This window comes from Arachis ipaensis, chromosome B10 (assembly GCF_000816755.2).
Source record: "Arachis ipaensis cultivar K30076 chromosome B10, Araip1.1, whole genome shotgun sequence".
NCBI classification, from domain to species: Eukaryota; Viridiplantae; Streptophyta; class Magnoliopsida; order Fabales; family Fabaceae; genus Arachis; species Arachis ipaensis.
The window spans coordinates 121,902,707-121,915,246 of NC_029794.2; the positions used below are offsets into that span (position 1 = coordinate 121,902,707).

At 40.4% G+C, this 12,540-nt stretch overlaps 1 protein-coding gene across 3 annotated transcripts in view; it reads left to right on the forward strand.

Annotated features, from left to right (window-relative positions):
- Nucleotides 1-2,251, forward strand: part of LOC107623105 (E3 ubiquitin-protein ligase rnf213-alpha) — a 4,887-nt gene extending 2,636 nt beyond the window's left edge. For all 3 annotated transcript variants that reach the window (XM_016325255.2, XM_021114873.1, XM_016325257.2), the window contains 4 exons: nt 222-407; nt 497-557; nt 676-855; nt 1,446-2,251. In XM_016325255.2, the coding sequence (XP_016180741.1) occupies nt 222-407; nt 497-557; nt 676-855; nt 1,446-1,672 (654 nt within the window). In that variant the 3' untranslated portion in view covers nt 1,673-2,251. The remainder of the gene's footprint in view (nt 1-221; nt 408-496; nt 558-675; nt 856-1,445) is intronic.

Below are 12,540 nucleotides of genomic sequence, written 5' to 3' on the forward strand. Positions count from 1 at the left end.
TCCCCTATACAAAAACAAAGCAAAAAGATTTTAAAGGCCATGAACTTTACACCAAATTGGTGGTTCTAATCCTATCCCATAGAGCCAGCTTGTCAGAGAATCTGCAGTAGTATTATTTTGTAACAATATAAGTATTTCACTCTTGGCCATAATGGAACTTCAGTCCTATTTGAAATTTCTTTAGATGGCATTCAATCTTTCTATATTGTTTTATCATATAGGATCAGTCCCACTGTACGAAAACAGGATCTTGTACCCTTGAGGACAAAGGCAAGCCAATTGTGTTCAAGGAACTTCGAAAGTTATGGGAAAAAGTGGATGCCAGTCTTCCATGGAAGAAGGGAGAGTTTAATGAGTCAAACACATTATTGTTGGATGACTCCCCTTACAAAGCATTACTGAATCCTGTAAGTTTTGTTCTTTGGTTTTCGTTTATTTCAATAAGCTTTCTTTTTTGTTGGTGTTCTGTTAATTTTCTTATGCAAATTATTTTCAGAGGAACACAGCAATATTTCCCAATCCTTACCATTTTGATGATGTTGATGACACATCATTAGGTGAGACATGCTTCTGCCCATTTCCCTCTCCTTTTCACATCCTTTTATATTTTCTCTTCTTATGCTTCTCCATTGATAAATATATTGAGTCTTCTTTCAAATTAATGATACATCACAGGGCTGGGAAGTGATCTTCATATGTACCTTGAAGGGCTGGCTGGGGCTGAGAATGTTCAAGAGTATGTGGCATCACATCCATTTGGCCAAGAGGCCATAACCGAAACACACCGGTCTTGGAATTTCTATCGCAAAGTTATTGAAGCAGTTAAACGCAACAAAATTGCTGCTCAGATGCGGGGTAAATGTGGCTGAGATTATTCTTGTCATATTGATTCATTTGGCATGCATGGTTTACTTTAATATTAAGTCACTTCGATGGTTGAAATGCTGTTGGGTGTTGCTTTAGAAAGATGTCCGAAATAAGATTAGTTATTTGTACTCCTTGTAAGGTTAGGAATATAGTTTTTCTTCGTCATATTTCAACTCTTGTTAACGAGTTTTACTCAGTGGATGAATGTTTTGAAAATCGCTTTATTCAGTTATTGAGTTTACAACTTTCCATGATAAGGCACAATACAATAACGTCAGTTGATCCATGTAGCTGATCTTTCCCAGTGGGGATTGGATTCTGGTGTTATTGGTAATGAATTTTTTGAACATTCATAGTGAAAGGAAATTACTTTTCATCAAAACCATGCCTTGCCATTATTCCTCTTGGTCATACATTACTAGCTTAATTCGAGTGAAATGTGTCGCTAGTATCAATGATGTCGATAATTTATGATGCTCCAATTGAAACTCTATAGCTAGAATGGCAGGGACTGTTTAGCAAATACCGTTGTTGTTGTCGTTCCTGTTTAGAATTTGCTCTAAATCTGGTTGCTGCAGCTATGTCTAGGGGACAATTGCAGAGCTCCACCGTAACAGGCGAAAATACTGTCCATTTGCTTCCTGCTGCCGGTGATCCTCCACAAGAGCCCACAACACTTGTTGCTAGCGCCACCGATGATCCACAGTTGACCAAGGCGCCACCACCTCCCACTACCCGAGATCCACTACAATTGACTGATCCAGTGCCACTTCCTTCCACAGCCACTGCGGCAATGCTTCCTTAATGCTGGTCACCACACAAACCACAGCTGAAAATTCCAAAGCCGCCGGCTGCACTGTTCCCCTTAAAGAATCCCTGCACCGGCTGGTGTCATGGTGAATGTTGTCTGCCTTTGCGAGAAACCACTCGCCATGTTGCCAAATGACCCATCGCTATTCTTTGTGCACATCAAGCCACCGTGCACCTCCTTTGCATTGTGCTGCTGCTGCCTGCTGCCTGCTGCCTGCTGCTGCATATCTTCTTTGGTTCACTCAAAATTTCTGCGCTTTGGGTCTCGATCTATTATCTGGGTCCTGAAGCCCTGATTATTGTTGTTAGCATCATGCTGATTACTGTTCCATTGAAACTAAATTCTTTGCTGTAATTTTTAGGTGATTGAGTTGTTATATTAGTTTCCATGCATTTTTGTGCACTTTTTGTAGTTTCAAGAAACTTGTTTATTAATGCTTTCAAGATGTAAAGCAGAGGCCTAAGGGTTGTCATGAGCCAAGTTATAATGGCATTGTGATTATAGGGCAACAAAATTAAATGAGCTACTTTTGCCATTCCATGTCCCAGAATTTTATTTTACTTTATTTTTCTATTATCCCTCTTCATGTGAGTACTTATTAATGTTTTTTTTTTTTTAATGGTTAGTGATAATAATTGAACACGTATGTTGTAAGTTGTAACCCAACCACCATTTATTTTTGGCAAGTGCAAGTCATGAATAAGATTGCATGTGCTTCATAGTGTTGACATAATATCATGCAGCATGTAGGAATACATCACCCACCAACCATTCAATGCTTCTGATTTCCATCTGCATGCAACTATTTAAATAAAAATTAATTTAAAAAAGAAAGGTGCAATTCATTTATTATCAACAATATTGCTGTTTTAATGTTTCGGTCAACACTCAACAACAAGCATCTTTTGCTTTGGACCACAAAGTTTTGAATTATCCCAATCAATAAAAAGCTCATCTAATATCTTTAAAAAAACAAAAGAAAAAACAAAAAAGTAAAAGGCCCATAAGTCCAAACTAGAATTCAGTATTGAGTATTGACTCATGCAATGGGTGTGTGCAGATGAAAAAAGTTTTGAGGTTTTGATCTCTTAACTCTCTCGTCATTAGCATCAAAACATTGAAAATGATTTAGAAACTCAACAAGTCGGCAGTGATTATTACAACTTAAATAAAATGTTAATCATATAACTTAAATTGATAGCTCATTTTTTAATCAATATTTTATTCAATAATTATGATTGCTTAAGTATACATTCTATTATATTTCTAAGACTAACTCCTAATTAACTTTACTATACCTATTGCTTGAAAAACAAAAGTAACAACATTATTTCTAGGCTTCTCTCAATTCTAGTCATGTAGGTAGCATTTATTTTTAAAAGCTAGAATTGACATGGAAGACTGAGACTTGTGTTTGATTTTTGGAAATTAAAATTAAAATTTCAGTCTCTTTAATATTTTTAAAAAATAAAAATTAAAGATTAAAATTTTAAATATAGAGACTAAAATTTTAATAATATTTTTTAAAAAAAATATTTTTATTTAACTTTTTAAATTTTAAATTTAACAAAAAATATACTGAATATTTTCATGACTTAAACTAAGCAATATCGGGAGAGAAGAGATACACCAAAGAATATAAAGAAAAAAGAGATGACGCTGACAAGGTTAAGGGTCGTTGTCATTGTCGAAGAGAGAGAAGGGAAGGGAGGGGGAGGAACGGCTCCTGTTGTGGAAGAGACTCATTGGAGGAGATTGCTGCAAAGAGAGGAATGCAAAGAAGGGGGAGGATTTCGAGACGGTGGCGAAAGAATATCCTCCTTTGGTGGTGTCAGCGAGGGAATGGAGCCATCCGAAGTTGGGAGCGGGTGCTGCAACTTCATTCTGGTGATTATCTTAGAGTAAAATCTTTTTTCGATTTTTTTTTTCAATTTAGACAACCTATACTTTAATGATTGAAAAATGATAATCCGTCTCCTATCCGATCCTTCCTTTTTGTTAGACGCATGAGCCCTTTTATGAGAATCTCTGGTAAAAAGTGGCAGAAAATACTTACGTATGACGTTAGCTTATATGATTTGGCCTTCACCTGTTCTACATAAATGATAACCATTTGATTGGGACTGTTTATTGCCTATACAGTCATCAAAATAACGCTGCAAAGGGATGATAACCATTTGATTGGGACATCATTTTGATGATTATGTAGGAACTAAATAATTCCAATCGAATGGCTATCATTCATGTAGGACTGATAAAAGTTAGATCATACAAGTTACGTCATATGTAAGCATTTTTCATCATCTTTTGTCGAAAATTCTTACAAAATACTCATGGGTTTAATGAAAAGGAAAGATAGGGGTTCATGCGTCTAACAAAAAGAAAGAATAAGGGATGAATTATCATTTTTAATTTTAAGGTGCAGATTGTCTAAATTAAAAAAGAATAGGGGTCGAAAAAGAATTTTACTTATTTTCTTATGATGATGATGATTCTCAAAGGGAAGGAGAAGAGGAAAAAAAAAGAAAAAAAGAAAGGGGGGTGATTAGGGCTTATTTTGTTTTTATATTTTTTGTTTAATAAAAATATTTAAATAATTTTATTTATTTTAATTTTATATTATTTTAAAAACAAATAATCATAGGTACTAATGAGAGGGGGGAACTCTAGAGGGGTGGAACTAGGGGTGTACACCCACAAGCAAAGGATCCTAGGATTTGAAATTGGGAGGAATATCAAAGATTGGAAAAGGATTCGTTCTTTGAGTTTGTGGATAATCTACCAGAGGATATCTCAAGGAGAGAATTGTATCACTTGTTTTGTTGGACGGGAAGAATTAACGACATCTATCTTGGCCGAAAACGGAAGAGTGGAATGATTTATCTTTTTGCCTTTGTTCGTTACACGACAAAAGGTAATTACTGACGGAGAAGCTAAGTTTAGAAGACAATCTCAGACGAGGGGAGGACCGGTGCAGATGGACCTCAAGAGTCAGCATGGAGGAGGACCAGAGGGTTCCTATCATGGGAAAGGCGTTGCTGCTGACCAAGTCATTGAGGAACAGCCAGTGCGAGACCATAAGGCAACCATAACGGGGAATGGAGATATGAAACGAATTGATGTGCCAATACTCGCAGCAAATATGGATTGGTTGGTGAGGAGTTTAGTGGGAAAAACCTTGAACCCTTTTGACCTAAGATCGGTGAAGAAGATGGTGTGTAAAAATATGTCTCACATTGTGGACGTTAGGGAGATCGGAGCGTCCAAAGTGCTGTTAATATTTGATACTGTGCAGCATGCTGACGAAGCGTTTACATTCAAAATGGATACTTTGTTGCAATTCTTCTATAGGATCTGGCGTTGGGAGGAGTCGGAACGCTGTAACACTCGAAGAGTGTGGTTGGAGTGCTACGGAATACCTTTACATGCATGGTCGCCGGAAACATTTAAAAAAATAGGAGGGCAGTGGGGCGACGTGCTTCAGTGTGACGTAACGACAGGAGAAGGAGCATCGTTTACAGCTGGAAGGATTCAAGTTGAGACGGGGGTATTTGATGTAATTCGAGAGTGGATGCAAATTACTGTTAGGAATTCTGTGTTTGGGGTTTTTGTGAAGGAGGTGGGCTCCCAGGTCTGTGGGGCGGACAGTGTGGAGAGGAGCCGCATAGTCTGTGCTGAGAATGTAGTTTCCGATGCCCCTGGCAAGGTCCTTACGAAGGTGGCGGGAAATTGGGATCCGGCGGCGGAATTGGTTGACGGTAGGGCTACGGTGGCTGTACATGGGGAGGACAGAATAGGAATTAATGATGTGCTTTTGAATGATGTTAACATTGATTATTTGAATTTCAAAAAGGATACGCATGTACCAGATTCAGTTAGTGGTACCAAGGACGATGGGGAAGCGGATTCTAAGAGATTTGAGGTGATTAATGAGGGGGAGTCGGAGAAAACGATCACGCAGGTATGTGGGGGGTTCCTGCAGCGTCTGATAGACCGTATGGTATGTATAATGTGGGCCATCTGGTGTGTTACCAGGCTGAGAGGGGTGAGGGGTGCGTTTTGGGCTTGCCTCCAATTGGCCCAACAGCAAATCAGGGAGGATATGGGCTGCGGGACGCTTACGAAGAGCCCCTGGTGATTGGGACAGATGCTGGGTTGGGCCAGGGTTGTATACTGGCTGGAACGATTCCTGGACCTCTCTCCATTGGAAGCACGGGTGGGTCGGTTCAACCGAGGATCCTGAGGGCTACACGAGATCTGATTGCAGCAGCGCCCTTGGATGGTAAGCGAGGCTGGCCAAGGTACCCAGAAAAGGTTGCTACTGCGTCGGGAGGGGTGATACACAATGCTTGGAGATCTCTGGTGGCTGGGACTCAGGACTTGGAGGAGGATATGGAGGGAGCAGAACCGATCGCGGAGGAGGCTGTTGAGCCCGATTGTGGAAGGGTGTCGCAGGGGGAGACGAATGCCGGAGAGGCAGTACGACGGCAGGAACAAGTGGTGCAGGACAGGGGAATTGCGGACAGACTCCACTGTGATAGGTCCCAAGTGAGCCTGAGATGTCAAACCGGGAAGGATAGGACCTCGGTAGCAAACGACAGAACAAAGAGCGACATGAAGGATGTGGCTGACGGTGGTGATCCCTTGGGGGTAGGAGCAGGGTCTGAAATGGAAACAGGGCATAATTCAGAGGGCGAGGAGTACAAGGGGACGTAGAAAGAGCAAATCCAGGAAAGTCAAGCAACCTGGGCACTGGCAGTGGAATCGGATGCTGTTTTATACAATGAAAAAGAATATATTATGGGGATTTTGCAAGCACAAAATGAGGAAATAGCGGCGAAGAGAAGACTGACAAAGCAAAAAGAAAAGGCGAAAAGGAGTCGGCCAAAAAATCAAAATAAAGTGAGTAAAAATTTGTTTAAATGATTGTGAGCTGTTGGAACATTAAGGGGTTGAGGGGGGACGGAAAATTGAGCATGGTGAAATCTTTGAAGAAAAAATATAACTTGAACATGTTAGGACTGCTTGAAACAAAAAGAGAAGTGCTTACTAAATATGATGTTGCAAGGCTTTGGGGAATTAGTACTACTGGTTGGGAGTTTGTGGAGTCTATAGGGACGGCTAGGAGTCTGTTATTGATTTGGGATGATGGAGTGTTTAAAGTACATAACAGCTATAAAGGTGAGTGGTGGCTATGCGTTGAAGGAGTTTTAACAAGGACTAACTTCCTTTGTACTTTTTGTTTGGTGTACGGGGCGCATGGGAGGGAGGCAAAGAGAGGGATGTGGGAAGAACTGAGCTATGTGGCGGGTTTGTGTCAGGTTCCGTTCTGCTTTTTAGGGGACTTTAATGAAATTTTACAAGTTGAGGATCGCAAAGAAGTTACTAGCTTGCCGGCATCATTGGAAGAGTTTAAGAGCTAGGTGCATGACATGCAGTTGATGGATTTACCTCTTACTGATAGAAAGTATACATGGTTTCGGGGTAGATCCTGTAGTCGGATTGATAGGGTTCTGGTCAATGTTGAATGGAATGAGAAGTTTCCAGATATTCGGCTAAAAGGTGGCCCAAGGGGGTTGTCCGATCACTGTCCGTTGATCTTGGAAGGTATAAGATTAGGAGGGGGCCCTAGACCATTCAGAAGTCTGGATTCCTAGTTTACGCATGAGGGATTTCTGAGAATGACGAAGAATGAATGGAGAAGCTCGGGAGAAGCGCGGTTCACGTGTAAACTGAGGGCTTTAATCGTACCATTGCGGCAATGGCACAAGGATAACTTCCGGGACATGGATAAGAGACTCATGAGGTTTGAGGAAGAGATTACCAGGCTGGATAATTTAGCTAGTGATGGGATTTATGATGGTACAACGGAGGCTAGAAGGAAGGCACTGGTGAGCTTTTGTGAAAAATGGTACATTAGGAAGGAAATCCACTGGAAACAAATGTCTCGGTCCAAGCATGCTGCAAACATGGATAAGAATACCAGATACTTTAATAACATTGCCTCGGCCAGAAGACGGAATAACAGAATCGATGCCTTGATGATACATGGAAGACTTGTGCGGAATCAGGCGAGAATAAAAGGTTCAATTCGAGGGTTCTACAAGGATTTATATAGACAGGAATATGCTCTGAGGATTGGAGTCCGGGATGGCTTAGTGAAGCATATCCATAGGGATGAGGCTGAAGCACTGGAAGTGATGTCGTCGGAGATGGAAATCAAGGAGGCAGTGTGGGACTGCGAATCTTCAAAAGCTCCAGGAAGTGATGGGTATAACATGAACTTTATAAAGAAATGCTGGGAGGACATTGGGCCGGAATTCATTGCAGCGGTGCTGGGGTTCTTTCAAAGTGCTAAGTTGCCAACGGATGTGAATGTATTGTGGGTGACACTAGCCCCAAAGTTTGAAGGTGCAAAGAAGGTGAAGGATTTTCGGCCGATCAGTATGGTGGGGTGTGTGTGTAAAGTAATTTCGAAGGTGTTGGTGAGAAGAATGCGATCTATGATGCCGGGGTTGGTCAGAGAGACTCAGACTGCGTTTGTAAAGGGTAGGAAAATTCATGATGGTGCACTCATAGCTTGTGAGACGGTTCATTGGCTGAAGACTCAGAAAAAGACAGCGGCTATTATCAAATTGGATTTTCAAAAAGCTTATGACAGAGTAAGATGGAGTTTTGTTGATATTGTGCTTCAGAAAATGGGCTTCGGCCAAAGGTGGAGAAATTGGGTCAAGGAGTGTGTTACTACGGCTACTATGGCAGTCCTGGTAAACGGGTCACCATCCAAGCCATTCAAGATGGAGAGGGGACTAAGACAAGGGGACCCACTTTCTCCACTTCTGTTTGTGCTAGTTGTCGATGTTTTGCATAGGATGTTGGGGAAAGCTGTCAGGAACGGGCGCATTGCTCCGCTGCTGGTAAGGGGAGATCATATTAAACTCTCGCACTTATAATTTGCGGATGACACCATTTTATTCTGCCCGTCGGTGACTGAAACAATTGTAAACTATAAGAGACTGTTGCGGTGTTTTGAGTTGATGTCTGGGCTGAGCATCAATTTTGATAAATCGAATTTGATATCGGTGAACTGTGAGCAAGGATGGATTGATCATGTGTGTGGACTACTGGGATGCCAGCAAGCCGCTCTATCGGTTAGATACTTAGGGATTTCTCTGGGAGCGAATCCGCGCCTGGTGAAGACTTGGAAACCAATCATCAATAAGGTGGAACGGAAGCTTAGCTTATGGAAAGCGAATGTTTTGAATAAATCAGGTAAGCTTGTCCTTATCAAATCTGTCCTGAATAGCCTCCCCATATATTACCTAAGTCTGTACAAGATGCCGAAGGCGGTGGCGGACAAGCTGATTGCTTTACAAAGGAACTTTATGTGGTGCAAGGAGAACGGTAACTATGGTATACCTTTGGTCAAGTGGGAGCTGGTCCAGGCTCCAAAAAAGGTTGGGGGCTTGGGGGTTGGTGATGCAGTGCTGAGAAACACAGCGCTCCTGTTTAAGTGGTGGTGGCGGTTTCCAAAGGAGGATTGCCCGTTGTGGAAGAAGATTATTTGTTCATGCAACAAGTTGAACCCGGATGTAATGCTAGCAACTCAGCCTTTACCAGTAAAAGGAGGGCCTTGGAAAGACATATGTCAGCTGAATATCAAAGAACCACAGATTCGAGATAAAGTGGTTAGTGGGCTGGCGATGAAAGTAGGCAATGGTATGAAAACCCAGTTTTTGGAAGATAAATGGGTTCAAGGTGGTGCTCTGAAAGTGAGTTTTCCAAGACTCTTCTCTATTTCAAGCCAGCAAGAATTTGTCATTGGGGATTGTGGATTTTGGGATGGGCTAGAATGGATGTGGAATTTTCAATGGAGGAGGGAGTTGTTCCAATGGGAGCTGGAACTTGTCCATCAGCTTCATGAGAGGTTAAGGCCAGTGAAGTTGTCATCTGGTCGGGAGGACAATGTGGTGTGGAAGTTTGAAAATAAAGGTGTTTTTTCTACTAGCTCTGTTGTGCAGGCCATACAATCGGAGACACTGACAGCTAAGATCACGAGCTATAGCTTCACGAGTTCCCTTGGGAAAGGTTTCGTACCTCCGAGAATTGAGCTTTTTGGGTGGTTTGTGCTAGTTGGTAGAGTTAACGCAAAGGAGAGGTTGACTAAATTAGGAGTTAACATTCTAAGTGATAGTATGTGTGTACTGTGTACCAAGAAAATAGAATTTGCTGAGCATTTATTTCTTCGTTGTGAGGTAACATGGCAGGTGTGGTACAAGTGGTTGAGGTCATTTAGTAGAGAGTGGGTACTTCCTGGTGTTGAAATAAATTAATTTCAATAACCAAGATCATCCATATTGAATCACCAAACATATAACATAATGCGGAAGTGTACCTTTACTCGTAAGAGTCAGAAATTGATGGAAGAATTTGGATCTTGTGGTTCTTTCGGTCTTCCTCAACCAAAGCCTTCTGTATTCCTAGGAGGCTGAATCGTAACTCTTTTGATGGGGAAAGAGAAACAAAGGCGGCTTTGGCATATTGGGGACCGAAATCCTGAAGGCCTATTTATATTTGAGCATGGCACCCATTAAACCCTAAAGCCCAAATAAAATAGTATCTAAAGTCCAAAAGATAATATATCTAAAATCCAAAAGATAATTATCTAAGGAACAAAAGATAATATCTAGTTTTATTCTCATTTAATTTCAAATCAAAAGTAATAATGACTTATTCAATTTAGCATTTATAACAATAAATGAGATCACCATCATATAAGTCATTTAATTTGAAATAGCATAATTTGTGATTATAATTAATATATGTATTGCCCACAAACAAATTAGGAATTAAAATAATTTCCTAACAATCTCCCGCTTGGGCTAGACATATATTCTTTCTTTATATAATCACATCTTATAAACTTTATGCGCGCATCTGAATGCTATTTCTCTCATTACTTTAACAATCTAGTTCGTCTCATACATTAGATATGGAACTACCGCAACTTTTATCACATTAATATCGTGACTAAACCACGACAATCACCATCCTAATATACTTAACGACATAGATCAAATTTGGATGAGTAATATGGAAATTACATGCCAAGTGATCTCATGCATGTTGGTGCACGAAATTGTGATCTCAACTGCGCCAACAACTTGGTACGCATGATCATAATCTCAATTCTTTTTCACAACTCCGCACAACTAACCAGCAAGTGCACTGGGTCGTCCAAGTAATAAACCTTACGTGAGTAAGGGTCGATCCCACGGAGATTGTCGGCTTGAAGCAAGCTATGGTCATCTTGTAAATCTCAGTCAGGCAGATTCAAATGGTTATGAGGTTTTGATAATTAAAATATAATATAAAATAAAGATAGAAATACTTATGTAATTCATTGGTGGTATTTCAGATAAGTGTATGGAGATGCTTGTTGCTTCTGAATCTCTGCTTTTCTACTGTCTTCATTCAATTATTCATACTCCTTTCTATGGCAAGCTGTATGTTGGGGGATCACTGTTGTCAATGGCTACCATCTGTCCTCTCAGTGAAAATGGTCCAAATGCACTGTCACCACACGGCTAATCATCTGTCGGTTCTCACTCATGTTGGAATAGGATCCATTGATCCTTTTGCGTCTGTCACTACGCCCAACACTCGCGAGTTTGAAGCTCGTCACAGTCATCCCATCCCAGATCCTACTTGGAATACCACAGACAAGGTTTAGACTTTCTGAATCTCAAGAATGCTGCCAATTGATTCTAGCTTATACTACGAAGACTCTGATCTCACGATCAGGAGGCTAAGAGATACACATTCAAGCTCTTTTTCATGTAGAACGGAAGTGGTTGTCAGGCACGCGTTCATAGGTGAGAATGGTGATGAGTGTCACATAATTATCACATTCATCATATTCTTGGGTGTGAATGAATATCTTAGAATAAGAATAAGCTTGAATTGAATAGAAAAACAATAGTACTTTGCATTAATTTATGAGGAACAACAGAGCTCCACACCTTAATCCATGAGGTGTAGAAACTCCACCGTTGAAAATACATAAGTAACGAAGGTCCAGGCATGGCCGTGAGGCCAGCCTCCAAACGTGTACAATATGATCTAAAGATGATCAAAAGATATAAAATAAATCACTAAAATTAGTTTTTATACTAAACTAGTAGCTAGGGTTACAAAAAATAAGTAACTAAATGCAGATAGTGCAGAAATCCGCTTCTGGGGCCCACTTGATGTGTGCTTGGACTCAGTATTGAAGTTTTCACGTGTAGAGACTCTTCTTAGAGCTAAACGCCAGCTTTGGTGCCAGTTTGGGCGTTTAACTCCTGCTTGTAACTCAGTTCTGGCGTTTAACACCAGAATAGGGCAGGAAGTTGGCGTTTAAGCGCCAGTTTGCATCGTCAAAACTCAAGAAAAGTATGGACTATTATATATTTCTGGAAAGCCCAGAATGTTTACTTTCCAACGCAATTGAGATCACGCCAATTGAATTTCTGTAACTCTAGAAAATCCATTTCGAGTGCAAGGAAGTCAGAATCCAAGAGCATCTGCAGTTCTTTTTTAGCCTCTGAATCATATTTTTGCTCAGGTCCCTCAATTTCAGCCAGAAAATATCTGAAATCACAGAAAAATACACAAACTCATAGTAAAGTCTAGAAATGTAAATTTTTCTTGAAAACTAAAAAAATATAGTAAAAACTAACTAAATCATACTAAAAACTACCTAAAAATAATGCCAAAAAGCGTATAAATTATCCGCTCATCACAACACCAAACTTAAATTGTTGCTTGTCCCCAAGCAACTGAAAATCAAATAGGATAAAAAGAAGAGAATATACTATAAA